Source organism: Bombus impatiens, unplaced genomic scaffold, assembly GCF_000188095.3.
Source record: "Bombus impatiens unplaced genomic scaffold, BIMP_2.2 scf_1336, whole genome shotgun sequence".
NCBI lineage: Eukaryota > Metazoa > Arthropoda > Insecta > Hymenoptera > Apidae > Bombus > Bombus impatiens.
Window position 1 is genome coordinate 154,801 of NT_177755.1, and position 17,942 is coordinate 172,742.

Below are 17,942 nucleotides of genomic sequence, written 5' to 3' on the forward strand. Positions count from 1 at the left end.
CATTCTTAAATTTATCGTTGAAATTGTGTAGTAAAATCACTACTTTTAGAATTAAAAAATATCTATACATAAAAAATTGTTATTAGCGAAAGGATTCTCATTTTTATTCAGTATATTTTCTATATTTGGATTTCTATTTTCATTTTACAAGATTTCATTCTCCTCTTTTATATTATTATTTAGCTTTTCTTTCAAAGTTTTGTTTCGCAAGGTAAAAACGAATATTATTGGTTAATGTCTGAATTATTTCTTGCGTGATACGAAATAACCTATTAAGTTTCTACTCTCTTAAACTGATTATGGTGGTCCTTCTATAAGATTACAGGATAAAACATTTGCCATTGGGCATTAGTCGGTTTCGAGCCATCGAAGTGATAGGTGGGGTTGGGTTCGCTTCGTGCATTGTCATTGTGCATTAATATTTTAGAATACAACAGTGAAATAACTTTGAATTATAGCTTTCATAACGATAAGATTCTTTTATCTTTTTTTCTTTTTGGTTTTAAAATATATCTTCCACATTTTTAGAACGATCTATGTTATATAATTAAATGTAATTACGATAATTAAGTACAATTTATAAATTAGCATCTTTGTACGTGACTTGATGTTTGAAGCAAAATACATTACGATGAAACATAACTGAAGTGAAAAAAGAAATATATGAAAATGTTGTGACAATTGAAAAATTGTAAGACGGGAAAGTGATAATGAATGCATGCGAGAGCCTTGAATATCGAACACGTAATCAGAACCGAATATGTATGCATGATCCAATAAGCCAAAGCAAAGAGATGATTTCATGAAACGAATGCAATGAGGAATCATTGAGGCGTCAACGACAACTGACTTGCAAGATCAACATCGACTTCCTTTTTCTGTCATGCGACAACTAGGGTACGATGAGAAACGGGACGATAACCACGCGTGCTGATGTTTACGCGGAAGAAATTCCTTGCACATCTGACAGGTAAACATTTTATTGTTACAAAAAAGTGATTAAGGGAATAGTATGTCAGTTTTTGATTTTGCCTTATGGTATTATAACTTTATCATGTCATTAACATTCGTATCACCTTCGTTGAAATAGTAACGTGGACAGCCGTTCATGTTACTGCTGTCTCTGTATACCCACACGTTGTATATTAGAATATTTACGTAATTATCTTATACAATAATTTTGAATATTTTAAATAATTTTAATATTTTGAATTTTTATCAAAAGACACTGTTTATAAATACTTATTTATAACTTTTTATTGTTCATACTACTGTTGGATTCAGAGATATGTCTGACAGATATTTCTTAGTTTTTGGATTAATTCTTGGAATAATTTTTGGATTCTAATTGATTAGTTATAAGAAATAAATCTAAGAATTCTTTCTGGCACTTGTATATAAAACTAAGATCAAAGCTAATATATATATATATGTAATTGTACATATTAATCTATATTAGATATTAACGTATGACTAACGTATTTTGAAAATATTAATGGGATATGATCAATAGACTGCGGATGTGCTTGGGCCTAGGGAAAATTTAAACTTGCAAAATGCACAGAATGCATATGAAATAAAAAGATGTTCAATATAATGTTCAATATTAATGTTCAATGTCCAGTATAATGTTTCAAATTTAAATTATTCAAAGCATGGCACCTGTATAATATTTTAGAGAATTTGCATAAACATTCAGTGTCTAGTGAATTTTTAATCAAATTCGATTGATCGGCGGTCGTGCGAGTGTTACGAATCGAGCAACATAGGAAAATGAGGAGTTTTAATGTTCATGTGTATATTTAGAATGATTTGCATATCTGCTTTAGTGTAATCATAATTTATTAATGTCATATAGTTGTAGTAATTAATATGGATAATAACTATGAAAATGTTTGTATGGAATGTTTGTGTTTGACCTTCTGTCCATTTCATCAAATCTTAATTTTTCGTGTCAGACTCTTTGTGGTGTCCAGTAACTTCCACGAAGGTAAGGGAGTAATTTAATCTGTTATCTTTGAAGGTAAGCGGAATAAGCATGTAGAGCAATTTATGCACCAGTAATACGTGTTAAAACTACTTTCAAAAATAAACATTCGTTTTCGTCTCTATAATTTCTATCTTTTATGAAAACAAAGAAAAACTAGATTTTGTGCATATACAGATATATGTATAGACTGAACACTGCAGAATAATCTACTAATAGAGGTGCAAACTTAATAAAGAAAAAAAAGATTAAAACTAATATATTTAATCATAAACATTTTATGTTCATCTTGCAATGTATATTAAAAAAGTGTACTTTCAGAAAAAATTGATTGAAAATTTCTTAATCATATGATATATTTAATAATTATACCATTTATTCGTATGTACTCATGTTGTACAAGATCGAAATTTTATCTAAGTTTTATCTAATAATATGTCTAGTAAATTTTTTCGAAAGCTATTGACACAAAAGCTTTCATTTTTTCTTCTGTGCCCATCTTGCTTTAAAACCGGTTTTATGTTGCCTTGCTTATATGTACATTAAAAGATGGAATAATCAAACTGAAGAGAATATGCTTCGGCGAAATCTCAATGTGTACCGATTTAAAAAGGTTAATGATATTTTATGCAGAACAATAAATTTGCAAACAAGTGTGATGAAATTGACTTTCATAAAAATCCGTCCAATTAATGCGTTGTAGAAAGAAAAAAAGAAAATGATTAGGTTATTTTTTACTGTGTTTATTAAATAATTATCTCCAGTACTTTTAATATTTTTTTAATAAGTTTCATAGACCGTTAAAAGGAACTTCATAACCACACACTGAGAGAAAAGGTTGGCCATGGTAAAAATACATCCGGTCCTTTGAATATATTAAGCAATGGGATATAGTAACAAGAAGAAGGGTGCATTGGTCTCGACCAATATGTATCCAATCGTTTGTATTTTAAATTGTATCTACATAAATCAAATATCTTCAATCATTAAATTATACTAGTATATCATCTAAAAGAAAATCTATACTGTCGTGTAATGTGTAAAGAGAAATGAAAAATGTATATTTATTAAAAAAACAAACAAACAAAGAAATTATGTATATTGTGACAGATAGATGATCTCATTAGTAGTATACCGCGTTATAAACAACCTTGTTTAATAAAACTATTATGTTCCTATTACATAATAATTAGACGATACTCGTCTCTAGTGCTTCGATCATAATAGATTAACGTCACTAATAAATCTGTCTTAGTTGTATATTAATGGAATAGATAAATGAAAATAAAACCAGATAATTTTTTTCGCAATTATGGACAAATTATAAAAGATCTATGTCACGTTCGAGAAGAAAGTTCGAGAGAATTAAAAGTTTTGCTAACCGCGCGTTTGCTATTATTGCGTGACTTGTTAGCGATCGACTTTTCTAATTCTGCTTCATTGACATTTTTTGCAAAATCACAAATTAACGGCTTTTTGAAGTAATGCAATACTTTGAAGTCAACAGTTTCTACGAAATGACATAAGTTTGAAATAACTCTCGAGAACTTTTAGATGATACTGCCAAGTTTTGATTATGGAATCTTGAGAAGTACGTTTGTGTCATATTTATTCGAGCTTTTTACTTTTGTATCAGCTATTTTTTACCATAACTGCTTGCGTCTTTTTTTCGTTTACCACTAGCGTCATCTGAAATTAAATTGATACAGGAATTGTAGAGTGAAATATCAGTAAAAAAAGAGTTGCAGAATCCTAAAATCATTTTGTTAAGCGTTTAGCTATAAAATATTTTATGTAAAGTCACAATTTAAACTATATGACGCCTGTATGATTTCCAGAATAAAAGAAAATGGAAATGTTAGCTTTGGAGAACTGCAAAAATAGTTTTCTAACAAAAATTAGCAGGGTCGATTGTTAAACTATATTCCTTATTAAAAACTAGCCCTCTATAATTATTTTATATCAAAATAATAATTTATTTAAATTAAACGTGATTTTACAAAATATATACCCCACTGTGCGCCGTTCACCCGGCAAGCTTCGTCTCTACCTCACCTGCTCCCCCTTTAGTGTATACTTCGCTTGTCTCTTGCCAGTCTTTCGTGTGTCTGCGTGCTCGCCGCTCGTTGAAATCGAGATGCTATATAATTTCGGTTCCGTGTACGGTCATTTGTGAACGTAAACAGGCGTAATCGAGCCAGTTCGTTTCAATAATTATCTTACTGATCACGAAGTTATGCGTTTTAAGAATCCTTTGCCACAGCGTGGCTCCTACGAGTAAGTTCAGCAAAAGCCGATTTCCCAGATTTCGAGGTTAAGCATTCTTTTCTCACCCTCGTTCTCCCGGTCAATTTCGATTCTCTAGTTCTCGTTTCTTTCTTTGTTCGCCGTTCGATTGATTTTACTTGAAACTTCCCTATATTTAGTTAGAAAAATGCGTACAGAACATTTACATGTATTTTTATATTTTCTCATTTATTAGAATAATTGATACAGAATATTTATATGTAATATCTTTACATTGTCCCATTTTATTAAAAACATTTGTACAGAATATTTATATATGATATTACGATCTCGTTATCTTATATGTTTTCTTTTGCAAAATTTAAGAACATAATACTATTCATCTCGAAAAATTTTATTCTTTTAAGACTGATAATTTTGATTAGTTTTATTCTATAGTTTCTGAGATAATTTCAATTGAAAATTAGAGATTTTAGCATCCGTTTGTAGCTAACTGTAGAGAAAACTAATCCAGTAAGTGAATTGCCCTTCATGTTAGCAATGAGATAAGTGACTTCCAATTGCAATTACGAAAATTTGAGGGATTATAACAAGTATTTAATCTACTAGAGAATATTTGAGCATAATAATAATACTAAATATAAATCGACTTAATTTGATTTAAATAATTCTTTTTTATTGATGGAGTACTACGGTAATTTTGTATGTAAACATATATTACAAAGATAACTAGTTTCAATGTGACTATGCGATGAAACTTGTATATGAATAATTTCGTAAGACTTGTTTATTCCTTATATTCGTAATTCTAATAATAGATTTTTCGCTTATGTAATTTCTGAAAAGTGATACTAATCCCGCCTGCGGTTTTATGAAACTTTCATTCGATGAATATTCTTTTTAAGTTGTCCCCAATAAGATCCTTTTACTTTACCGATATTGTTATGTCGTATCGCATATCAGAAGATTTCATTTGAAATACTTCGTCAAACATAATATATCCATAAAGTATTTATCATTACATTTCTTATATCGCAAACCAATGTTATCGTAACCAAATTTCTTACAATTGCATTTGTTTTCAATAATTCGTATATTTTACAATAATTTATTATCAGAGAGCAGTCATATATTCTGTGACGATGTTCTGAAAGTTCCTCTCGAGTTTTTATACCTGAACCATTCTTCCGATCTTAGATTAAAAAGTAGGGGTGGTTTTCGTTGGAGGATACGTCCCTGTGGCCCACGTGAAAAGTACAGTCAGTCACGAAAGTCCTCCTACATTCCTTAAATTTTGAATATTATAACATAGATTTCACCTTCAGCAATTCTTTGGATTAATTGAGTTTTATTTACAAATTAACGAAAATTATAATATCGAATAAATTCTATGTCATTTTGTATCATATGTAGATGTAAACTCTGTAAAAAAGGTACGTTTTTAATTTCTTTTAATAAATGGGATACATATACAAAATGGAATGTAGACTTTTATACCTGACTGTATATACACAATAGTGTTTCGCTAAGGCTAACTAGCTAGTTATCGAGGGATGTATGTTTCTAGCAAATATCGAGTATCTCTCTTCTTCAGTGAATGACACTGACATACCGACACCTGACACATTTGTTTATTGTACTCACATATGACAGACGTAACACCAGATATCTCAAGAAGTGGTAGGGATAGAAATGGCCACCTAACGAAGCAAAATTCTATCCACTTAACGAGACACTACTGTTATACACGCGGGATGGGAGAGCATTAGAAGTAAGATCAAATAGTTCAACGTGGATTCTCGATCGTAGCAGGAGCTCTTCGTATTACGCGGCATACAGGATATTTCTATAAAAAAATTCTTTCTTATTTGCAACAAATAATTTTCTAAATATATATTAATGAAATTTTAGTAACTGTACTAATGCAAATAGTAAATGCAATTATTAAACAATGTTTGCGCTAGTGACTGGTGGATGTATAGACGAATTTTGACATAAATGTGAAGTTTTGTGGTTTTTGTGATGCTGGATTTTTTATAAAGATAAGATAGATTTCTTCTTTGATTGTTATGGTTACATCACCATTACATAGGCTATTAATGACATAAGGAGAAAGAGGAAAAAGGTTCACAGTTTGCTATGCACATTATTTGGTGTTCTTTTAAATATTCTAACAATTCAATTGTGTAGGATTTAAAAATAGTTGTTTTCCCTAGTTATTTTTGTCACTTACATAAATGAAGTGGTTTTAATTAAATTTTGCCTTTTCCTTATTCCTTACTCTTCAGCTTTATTGTTAGAGTTTGATGAAATAATGTATTAAAATGATTAATTAATTTATACAGTAATACAGAAATTATATTTATAATGAACTCTCTTTCCGTTTAACGAACAATAGTGATTCGAATATCGAGATGACTATCGATGTTATCGAATTATCGTAAGTAGAATTAAAATGATACGGCGATTTTCTGTCGATCTTTTTATCGATTATTTCTATATGACTCAAAAAGTAATATATACATACATAATTTATAAAGTGAAGTAAGATTGTCTGTCTTGAACATGCTAATAAAACATGCTATTTCTGTTATTTATTCATTACAATCAGTTTTTTTCGTGATGTAACGTCTTTTTATGCCTGCTTTTTTCTTGTGAAAATGTTCTTTGTAACTTTGAACTTTGTTCTTGTAAACCTTCAAACGCGAATAAATGTTATATTTTGCAAATCAGGTATGTAATGTTATCGTATATGGACGTGATTTTTTATTTTTTCGGTCAATGAAATTTTAATAGTAAATGAAAATTTATTGTCGAATAGTTCAACAATTTCGATTATAAAATTTCCAATTTCATACTTTGCATGTGAAAGCCACCGCGTTTCACATAAACGTGAATGCTTAAACCGGAGCTCAGCCGTTTTATTTTAAGCAAATATATTTCAATGGACAATGCATGTAGTTAATCAATAAAAGCTACTGTCATCTAATTAGTCTTGATTAGCTGCAGGAATTTATTTGCAGCAGTATCTCCATTTTTTCGTTCTCGAAGTAACAATTACGCGGCTTTTATTCTCCTAACAATAATTTTCTTCTATTTTTTAATTTATAGTAATAATAAAAGTAAGATATAATTTATTAATATTTCTTAACTATTGTCGTTGGACCATTGAGGACTATAACAATTTAGGGTTGGATTATTTAATTTTTGTAATCTATTATAAATTGCTATGGTCAACTATAATCCAATGATACTATTTTGAGGTTAAATCCAAAATCTCATAAATATTTTCGATATAGGACAATAAATTTAATATGTTTTCATACTAATTTGTTTTCTCTACCGTAATACTGCATGTTTAAACGCCAAAAGGAGGAAAATTTAAATTTCGTCGTTTTGCTCGATTGATATATACGAAAAATCGATAACGCAAACTGTGATCAGTGATGTGTGAACTTGGAATAAAACAGGAGGAGAGGTGTGACGCTCTATTCGCAGCGTTGATGGAAAAGGATAAACGATTCGAAAGACGAATCTCGAGGCAGCAAATTTTTACGTGAGATGGCATGATTCTAATCAGTTGAAATCTGAGATATCCACAAAATGGCCAAGCAAATATCTTTTTATTCCACTCTGACGTCTGAAGAAAAGAATAGAATGCAACCGTGTTTGAAAGCTAGGTGGTATGTGTCCTCTTCTTTACACTTTCTATGAAGTACTTAAAGAGAAGAGAGGGGGAGAGAAAAAGACAGAAACCCTTTGTAACGTAAATGAAAGAACGCCTTTAGTGTATTCGTCCATATTATCATCATTATTACATACTTTTGTACCGAATATTTAATTATTTATTTTGGTTATTTCCCAAAGTAAAGTTTCTCTCTATTGATTGTATAATTGCTGATTGTATAGTAGTAATACGTAAAGATCTATGTAGTAATAATTCTATTGTCACGCAATAAATCGCAAGATACGTAGTAATCGTGGTGCAATTCATTCAAGAAAACAAGTATTCAGTGTACTTCGAATTAAATAATGATTTTTTAGGTGCATTGCGATAAGCACGAGTAAGACTAACTTGAGTTGAATAGTAAAGAGACCAGGGTCAACTGCGTGACGAGCCTGAATAACAGAGCACCAGTTGACCACATCAATGGGGCGATGTATAACTTGAATTTAATTTACAGAAATCTTTAATGTATACACCTTTTAAGTTTTCCTATAGAACTTTTCACGAGTATCAGTCCTAGGTCTTCATGTCTCATACGCTAAGGAAGCGTCGTTTCTCAAACTAAAACGAGCTTGATCAAAATTAAAATTTATACCATATTCTCTTACATCGTAATCATTTTATTAAAATGAAGATATGAGCAAAATAATTTTATACTTTTCCATTTGAAACATTTTTTCTACGTCGAAAAATGTTTGATTTTAAGTAGAATTAACCCTGGAATGGCACACTGAGGTCTTTTATGATCTTTGCAAAATTGTTTACATATTTTAAATGTACACCTCTAAATAACCAAAATATATCTGTTGTAGACGTAAAATCAGTGTCATTCCTAAGTTAAAATGAAACATTTAGGTTAAAGTAGAGATTGAAAAAAATATCTAAAGAAAGTTTTGTTTCAGTGTCATCATGTCCAATGATTCACCCCCACCTCTGCAGACTTCTATACCTTTGGTAGATTACGATGTACCAGATGAAGCGCGTCCTGGTAAAATCACACCGACCACACCTACTACTCCGGTAACGAGTAAATTATCGAATGCCGGCACCGATACGGAGATGATTGAGAATGCAGTACCGATCACGCAGACCGTATTGCCCGTTCCCGAGCCACAGCCGAAAATTGAGAGGAATGGAATGGACTCGGAGGCGACAAAACCAGTCACTCAATCCGAAAACGACTCCTGCGTTGTAGATTGTATATATTTCACGCAGCAGTGTTGCGAGTGTGTAATACTTTAACAGCCAGAATTCTTCTCGCGTTGAGCAAACATTTTATATTCATTTCACGATTTAACATGGTTACGAAAAGAATGTCAATTATATGGAATTCTTTTCCCATCGAATTATTGAGCTTTGATAAAATTCCAATAATTCAGGCTGCCAATCGAATGATTAATTCCTAAATATTATTAAATGTCTATATTGCATTTAAGAAATGTATGCTCATCTCGGATTTTCTACATATTACTAAAAAAAGAGAAAGATCTGAAATATATGTTAGGAACATATTTTGGGAATGATAAAATTTTGATATGATACTTGAAGAATCCAATATTTTTATAAAATAATTATTTATTCTGTAAAATTTATGAAGTACATGAAACGGAAAAAGTTGGAATCTTATAGTTAAGGTATATATTATATCTAGAAAGTATGTGCATCATTTTTAATATAACAAATTGATCAAGTATCTTATAATTATAAGAATTTAATCACTGATATTTCATAGACTGTTAAATTTCATTCCAATTTATAAAATTTATATTTTTAATTAAATGTAGTCATGTAAATGTTAAAGAAAAATTATTTGGCTGTAAGTCTTAACTGAAAGCAATGAATTTAATCTTATAGAAAAATTCTGCATGATAGTTATCCATGCATTCCTATTTTTACATAGTGATATCATATTAGTCTTTAAGTGCTTCATACATTATTCCAAACAAAGCATTAAAAGATAATAGTTTGTATCAAAAATAGATTATTAACTTATAGTATTTTCTTCTTAAAAATCATGCAATGCCACTAATTTTTTATATATATATACATATGTATATATAAATAATATTGGAATATGTACAAGTTCGTTACCCATACATATTGTTCCATTATAAAATTAAAGAGAATGAAGAGACATAATGCTAATTATCCTTAAAGACTGCTTAAGTGCCGTAAACTTATTTAAATATTAAAACTTCATTGTGTAGGAGATTTGATTAAAAGCACAAATTTACTTGAATAAAGTCAATATTCTACAAAATAATATTCTACATTTATAAATAGTATAAAGTCTTAAGGTATCACATAAGGAGAAAATTGTACATAAAAGTTGCAATTTATACAAATAAGAGAGAGTATGAACAAATTTGATACATTCTTATAGTTACACCTGTTATACTTTGAAAATAATCGTATAAACCAAAACAATATGATCAAACTATTTTGAACAAAAAGTAATAAAAATAATATATCTTGTAAATATATTCCAAAATGATATTGTATAGATGAAAAGCACTGCTGTGACCTCACAATTAATATCAGTTCAAAAGGCTTTACAAAACTCACATTTATACAAACTTGCTATTTGTATAAGTAATTGACAAAAAGTACATGTAAGAAATTTAACTATTATAAAATTTCCAAATTCTACTTTTTATAATAACAAATTATATTTCATTAATATATAACATTAAGATACATAGATATAATGAAATTATTTCATTGTAAAGAATATAGCGCAATCATAAAATTATTTAACAAATTATATATAATTGTATTTTAAATAAGAAATGTATATTCATACAGTTTACTTCTCAATGGCATTAAAATTTTTTAAACATTACTAAAAATATGAATACATATCGTCGATTGTCTTGCAAGTAGAACATATTTAAATAATAAAAAGTAACACAAAGTGCAATTTAATAATCCACAATAGTGTAACATATGTAGCTGACTTAACTAGTTTTATTACTATTACTACTACTACTACCACTACTACTACTACTACTACTGTTACTACTATTTATATTTTCTCTGTGAAATGAATTATGCTTGTTGTAAAGTGGAACAAACATTGAATTGTACAGCATAATCGAAAGTATGTACACTTGAAGAATGAGACCGTCAAACAAATATATATATATATATATGTATTAGAAGGATAAAATTTATGTTCATTACTACTTTTTGATAATTTTATCAAATGCTTAGTAACATTGAAGTTACCTAAATTTTTATACCGCATGGACAAGTATGCATGTCTAAAAATAATATTCTAACTTGGTTCTGAAAATTGAATCAAGTTTTTAAATGGAAAAATTGAAAACTTTATTTTTCTTAAAAAGATTTCTTCTTGAGGATACCACATTCTATATACAAGTAAAAATGAATCATTAACAAATCCAGTTTAGTTTACATAATTTACATAAATTCAAAGATCATGTGAGATGTATACATGTGAATAGTTTAAATTTTTATCCCATAATATTTTGTAATTTTTTGTAATTTAGAAGCAGAATTGAAAGTTTCATCTCTTTAATGTAAAATAATTATTCTGATAATATGCAATTAAATCTACATTAATATCTTCACTAAATGTTGATAGTTCAGTACTATCTCAATAACTTTTTTATAAATGAAGCAGCTATATATTTTTGTGATATATTTTCATGATATATCTCTTAGTATCTTAATTTATTGATTGCTCTTGTTTATTTCAATAATATCTGTAATAGTGATGTAAAATTTTTTGTTAATATTTTATACAAAAAATGTGCAATAAATAAGACTTAAATTATGATGAAAAATAATGAGTTGAGATTACTATAAATCTTTAGTTACAATTCAAATTGCTCAGTACACAATATACATGTATGTCGTATAGAATATTTTATTATAAAGATATTTCTATAATAAATTCTAAAAAGTAATAGAACGCCCTAATCATCAGTTTATATCACTTAGTAATAAATTAATCTTTGTTTTCAAGTATCATACATATTTATGAATGAATTACTTTAACTAAAAGAACTAAATATTAGATTATGCAAAAAATAGAATATTGCACATTTGTTAACAAGAAAAAAGAAGAAAAAAAGGGAAGGAGAAAGAAAAAATTTGACTAGGATTTTTAAGAGTAAAGTATAAGTAACTTTTCTTATGTGAAGGTTGTATCACTTTAAAAATTTTTGTTCAATTAGAGAGTTCAATTACAGAGTTTTCTGTCTTTTTTTTTAAGTAAATAATGTAGATGATTTGTATTATTATGTTATAGTTAAATGATTCTGTAAATATATGAAGTAATTCTACTTGTCTTAAAAAGAGAAGGATTTGGTATATCAGGCTAGGTAAGAGAACAATTATTTTCAACTTTTTTTTTTTAAATATTGTACTCAACAATTCTTATACACTATCAAAAGTGTGATCTGGAATATGTTCTGTATTGTTTTTATTAAGTTACTTGTCATGAAATAGATTATAACGATCAATTCGAAAATACACCTTTGAATTGGGAAATCAGTAAAAAATTGAGTAGAAACAGTTAATCACTAGCAGATGCATAAGTTCTGTGACTAACGGACAAAAAATGCTTTTATGAAAATGTAATGTTTAAGAACTATTCCTAGAAGATTCTGTAGCCTAAAGTGAAGATCTATTTCGTATTTTAAAGTACATTAATTCGACTAATTTCTTATCTGTGTATGACATCAGGATATCTATTCACTGGCCTCAAAAGGTATTTAAGATTTCTCTAATGGTGCAAATTTATACATGAAATTTTGTGACCAAACTTGATTATGATTCGTATATGGGTAATGGATGTCCTTCAGAATTGAATACCCATCTATCCAAATCTATTAATTGCCTTGTATCATCGAACAACAAGTATAAGTATTTCAAAGTTTCAGCAAACCAAAAACTTTCTGTCATATCTTTTTGTGGTGTATTATAAACGATCCTTACATTACCAATGCTGGTGTACCCCTTTTCCACTTTCGTATAATTTTCAAAAGCCTATTAAATTATACATATATATGTATGACAGAGCACAATAAAAGTTTCATATTTCAGTTTTTACATAATTACTTACTTGGAATATTTGCCACCCCCAGTCTTGAAATGTTTTATTACCAGTAAAATACCACATGTAGAAAAGACTTTCAATAAACTCTGGTCTGAGTAAATTATGTGCATCATTCATCTTCACATACATATCCATTGATTTTTCTTCATTTGAGTTCTAAAATTATAATATCCTCGTATCCTTTTATGATAACCTTTATCCAAGTAGACAACTATTATAATTACCTCAATATTGAAGTATGTGATTTCTGGAGCAAGAAACGTGGGTTGAATCGCGTACGTTTGATAACAAGTTTTTACAATTTCATTAGCTAAATCCATATGATCAGACGATAAACCATGATGTACTCCTAAAGCTAATGTACCTCCCAAGTAACATGTAAGGTGATCCTATAAATACAGCCATTATCAATAACATATAATATATTAAACTGTTAAAAATGCTTTTATTTAAAATTTTACCATTTTTGGTGTTATTTCTTTGTGTGCTCCAACTAGCTCTGCTATGAAAAGATACTTATTAATTGCTGTACGTTTTACTAAGTGTTTTTGAGTTCCAGCAATACCTAACAGATAATCATCTCGTAGGCTAAAAGCATTTACAAATTTAAATGATTATCATAAATTCATGAGACAAGTTCAAGAACAAGAAAAACAAATTCCCAATGAATAATGATGATGAAATACTAACTAATTAATAGTCTTCCCAGTTTGAAGCCACTGTTTCAATAAATACTCGTAATAACTATCACCACGAGCGCCAAGCGTAATTGTTGCATGATCTCTAAATTGTCCAGTATTAGCGTTAATGAAAATGGGTACTAAACCATCGTATTTTTCTAACTGGTGTACATGTTCCGAAACTTTTGCTACTGCTTCCTGAAGGATAACAATCGCATACTTTCTTACGTATAATGCAAATAATAACGCATTCAAAGCTAATATTTATCCGTAATTACCTCGAATTTAGGGTCTCCTGTACTACGACTTAAATCACGAAATTCCAATTGAATGGAAGTAACTTCACTTGTACTACTATCAGGACCCCATTTAGGACCATGTGCAGTTTTAGTACCAAGATTTACGTCGGAATAAGGAACACCAGATGAAGTAGAAAACGCTGGCATCATACGTTCTCCTAACGCTGTCTACGATTTATAGTACGTAAATTTTTATAGTCAAATTTCTTTTAGTAATATATCATTTTAACTTTAAAAAATCAGAGATAACTTACAGCCTTACTTAAGAAAATCTTGTCACCTGAAAGATGATATGCGGATAATAGACCTCCTAATACTCTAATCGTAACTTCAAATAAATTAACATCTCTGTTTGAAGTAAATACTAAATTTTTCTCAACCCATAATTTGGCTTCTAAAAATTCTGTAGATAAAAGGTAAGTATTATTAACTTTATGGATGTTTCTCAATTCTATATAGAATATATAGAACATGAATATTACCATTATTTAAGCCCATTATGTACATAGTATCAAGAGAATCAACTATAGTGAGCCCTAAGCCAAACCATTCATAGTACTTTCTTGATATTGGTTTCACATTATCATATCCCCAAGCATATTCTTTATATCCATTCCATGAATGTTTAAATGCTGCAACTACAGCTTTTTGTCTATTATTTTGTGGCCCTAAAAATAAATAAATATAATGTTATTAACAAAATCAGCTTAACAATTATGTTATAAAGATATAAGGTTACCATTAAATTTGAGTGTGTTCGGCTTAGGTTGAGGTGGTTCTCCAATTTGATCATCATCCACCTGATTTATTTCTGGTTGGAATTCAGGTTCCTCAATGACCTCTCCACCTCCCTTATGTTCCTGATTTACATTATCTACTACAATATCTTCTACTGGCTAGAAATTATATTTTTTGAGAATATAAAAAGACATTTTTTTAAACAACAATAGTGTTTATTGAAATAAACATACCTTTTCATATTTAGGAGTATCTTGCACCACCTCTATGTTATTGTAATCACTTTCATCTAAAACTCCATTTTTGTTATCGCCAGGTAACAGATAAAATATAACTAATATGATCGTAATGACTATAAAGTAAAGAATATTTCTCTGAAACCTTGACAATTGATTCCATTGCTGAAAAAACAAAAGATTTTTAATTTTACACTGAGAGCAATTTTTTAATAAAAATTTTAAAGAAATCTATAGTATTTGTATAGGTAACGAATACTTTAATGACTTACCCTCCAGAGACTACGTGATGATCCTCGCGAGAATGTTGCACTATCCTGGATATTTAAACTGATATAATCCGATTTTCCTAGATCCTTCGACGGAAACATATTTTGTTAGAGGTTATGTTGTTCTGGCGAACGCAATGATAATAAGAGCCAGAACACTTTAAAAAATAATGATCCCACGACTGTTCACTAATTATAAAGGTCTTCATTTATATTGTTCGTGTTAAACATAGTTGGTAATTATTCTTCCGGTAAACCGTAGCAAGATAAACTCACCGTGCGAATACCGCGAATCATTGATGCCGTGATGTCAAACTCTGTTATATTACGATTACGATTACAAATATTGATAACTGTAAGCTATAATTTTAGCAAAGAGTATTATATACACATTATCGTATTTTATGCGTGTACGTTGGTTTAATCTAATTTTATTATAATCTAATCAGTAGATTTAATAAATTACTAATGTGATACTTAGTTATACGAGTAATGAATGATTGACATTACATTGTAATATTAAATAATATTAAATATTAATGATTTATGAATGATTTATAGCTTAATAAGAATTTACGAATGTTTAATATTAAGTAATTATAGCTATATGTTTGTAAACAGCGTTCTATTTTTTAAGATAAAGGAGTGTATATTGTAAATGATACAAAATAAAGTAAAAGAAAGTCTATATTTAATATTGATTAATCATTGTTAATGTCCTTGCCAGATTGATATCCCCACTTGATTTTAATTTTTAGTGTAGAATTTAGTTTCTGATTTAAATATGAATCTGTATTTGGATTTAAAAAGTTGAATAAAAGATTTTAATAAAACTGATTGCAAATTGTGCTTTTTTTACCTAAACTTCTGAGATTCTCTAAAACGATAGATTCTAATAAATCATTAATAAAGTAAGGAATAACTTATTGATAACAGTTAATATTACATTGGTACCCGAGCATTCCTTTATAGTGCAATCGCAGATTTAATTCAAGGTAAGTATTTTATTTGTTATCAATCATTATCAGAATAAGTGTTCCTATTTGATATATAGTGTTCTTTGGCTAAAAATCGAGAAATGTTAACAAGAATATAGAATGAGCAAGAAGATATCTCAGATGGTGTTAGATAAGGAGAGTAATAGTGTGCGGCAAGGATAGACATACTTTTCCATCTAATTTATTGAATATTCGTTAATTACTAATTACTTTTTTCTGGGAAATATTCGTCTATTCGTCTCTGATGTACCGATATATATTCTATCTATATTCAGTAGTTTAGTGCTTTGATGATACGTAGCTGAGCCATCTGCGCCCTGGTGGCGGAAATAGGAATTCAAATATGAAATTAGACCATTTCACGTGGTGTCAATTGAAAGTTGACAGGAACTGCAGAGAACCCGTCATAAATGTGAAAAATTTTACATACAATACAGAGTTATTGCTTCGAAATAGTAAACATCTCAATTCGGTTTATTTTATATTCATAATCTAATACAATTTAGTAGCAATTTGTCGTTTTTCAATATGAATAGACGCGAATACTAGTTTTCAATGAAAGTTATCTACATCGAGAAGTACAAATCACATATTATTAGAATGAAATTCTTTTCTTTTTTGCTTCTTTTGCTCCCCTTGACTTTTTTCCTTCACTTTGTGCGATTCTCTAACAGTTGAATAAAGTCGAATAGGAAACAAGTTTGGAAGAACTTGTAGAATTGTTCCGTCTTCTTCGATTTCGATGATTTTGCAATATATCGTAAAGCCTAACATTTCGAACTATTTTTCCCTATACATGTAACCGTCAGCTGGCCTTAGTTTTCGAGGTATTCGTTATAGTCGCAAAATAAAATATATTTTTTTTAAATATTAAAGCCCTTAAGATAACGTCGTTTATCTTTTTCTAATAAACGTCGCAATTGTTTGGATAGTTCTGCGCATCGAATTATTAAAACATTATACAGCCTTGTTTAACTGACAAAAATAGCCATGTCGTATTAACACGAAAATATACTTGAAATTGTAATGACGGGCATCCAAAATATCAATTTTAGAAATTAGTTTTATTACAAAATATTCATAAATATTTTCATATTTCATTATTATTAATGTCATATTTTTTACCTGTGACAAGTAAATAATTGTTAGTTGTAGTTTTGAACAAGTCGCATGCCATTGGTTTTATGACTATCGACGTAGGGGGACTCCTCCGCCCGACCTGTGTTTGGACATAAGCGGAGAGGAGATTGAGGTAGGACCTCAGATGAAATACTTGGGCCTCACCATCGACAGTCAATGGACTTCCGGACCACACTTCAAGCTCCTGGTTCCCAAAGTGACGACGACAGCCAACGCTCTATGTGGACTGCTGCAGAATATCGGTGGGGCAGAAGTCGGAGTGCGCCGACTGTATGAGGGAGTCATCCGTTCTCGGGTCGTGTACGGGGCTCCGGTGTGGGCAGAGGATTTGATGAAAAGTCGACGTAGTCTACTCTTGCTGAGGAGGCTACATAGGACGACCGCCATCAGGATCGTAAGGGGATACCGGACGATATCGTATGCGTCGGCGACTGTCATGGCGGTGTCTCTTCCGTTCGAGCTCCAGGCCCTAGCGCTCCGACGGGTGTACCATCAACTGCAGAGCCTGTGCTCGGTCGGGAATATGCCCTCTGCC

General features: G+C 29.8%; 2 protein-coding genes across 13 annotated transcripts; one reads left to right on the top strand and one right to left on the bottom strand.

Annotated features, from left to right (window-relative positions):
* The first annotated feature begins 332 nt into the window (after positions 1-332).
* On the top strand, positions 333-11,130 carry LOC100746432. Of its 11 annotated transcripts, none has more exons than XM_012392310.3 (3): positions 841-970; positions 7,705-7,917; positions 8,864-11,130. In XM_012392310.3, the coding sequence occupies exons 2-3, from the start codon at positions 7,838-7,840 to the stop codon at positions 9,201-9,203; spliced, it is 420 nt and encodes a 139-aa protein (XP_012247733.1). In that variant the 5' UTR covers positions 841-970; positions 7,705-7,837; the 3' UTR covers positions 9,204-11,130. The 11 variants fall into 11 exon arrangements, with proteins under 11 accessions (XP_003493917.1, XP_012247733.1, XP_012247731.1 ...); XM_012392308.3 differs by lacking the exon at positions 841-970 and adding an exon at positions 3,964-4,264 and having other exon boundaries at positions 7,607-7,917; XM_012392311.3 differs by lacking the exon at positions 841-970 and adding an exon at positions 3,964-4,264.
* Positions 11,131-12,187: 1,057 nt separating this feature from the next.
* LOC100746318 (endoplasmic reticulum mannosyl-oligosaccharide 1,2-alpha-mannosidase) lies at positions 12,188-15,788 on the bottom strand. Of its 2 annotated transcripts, XM_012392304.3 has the most exons (12): positions 15,546-15,788; positions 15,273-15,458; positions 14,998-15,165; positions 14,766-14,922; positions 14,509-14,694; positions 14,281-14,429; positions 14,006-14,194; positions 13,738-13,925; positions 13,509-13,635; positions 13,272-13,436; positions 13,054-13,203; positions 12,668-12,977 (listed from the first exon to the last, which is right to left on the bottom strand). In XM_012392304.3, the coding sequence occupies exons 2-12, from the start codon at positions 15,369-15,371 to the stop codon at positions 12,759-12,761; spliced, it is 1,797 nt and encodes a 598-aa protein (XP_012247727.1). In that variant the 5' UTR covers positions 15,372-15,458; positions 15,546-15,788; the 3' UTR covers positions 12,668-12,758. The 2 variants fall into 2 exon arrangements, with proteins under 2 accessions (XP_024227238.1, XP_012247727.1); XM_024371470.2 differs by having other exon boundaries at positions 12,188-12,977; positions 15,273-15,702.
* Between the last annotated feature and the right edge of the window lie 2,154 nt (positions 15,789-17,942).

What these genes read in the sequence shown, in the direction of transcription:
- LOC100746432 (XM_012392310.3), top strand. Translation starts at nt 7,838, where the DNA reads ATGGCCAAGCAAATATCTTTTTATTCCACTCTGACGTCTGAAGAAAAG. An exon ending in CCGTGTTTGAAAGCTAGGTG is followed by an intron (nt 7,918 to 8,863) that starts GTATGTGTCCTC and finishes GTTTTGTTTCAG; the next exon opens with TGTCATCATGTCCAATGATT.
- LOC100746318 (XM_024371470.2), bottom strand. Translation starts at nt 15,371, where the DNA reads ATGTTTCCGTCGAAGGATCTAGGAAAATCGGATTATATCAGTTTAAAT. An exon ending in CATCACGTAGTCTCTGGAGG is followed by an intron (nt 15,166 to 15,272) that starts GTAAGTCATTAA and finishes TTGTTTTTTCAG; the next exon opens with CAATGGAATCAATTGTCAAG. An exon ending in AGATTTTCTTAAGTAAGGCT is followed by an intron (nt 14,195 to 14,280) that starts GTAAGTTATCTC and finishes TATAAATCGTAG; the next exon opens with ACAGCGTTAGGAGAACGTAT.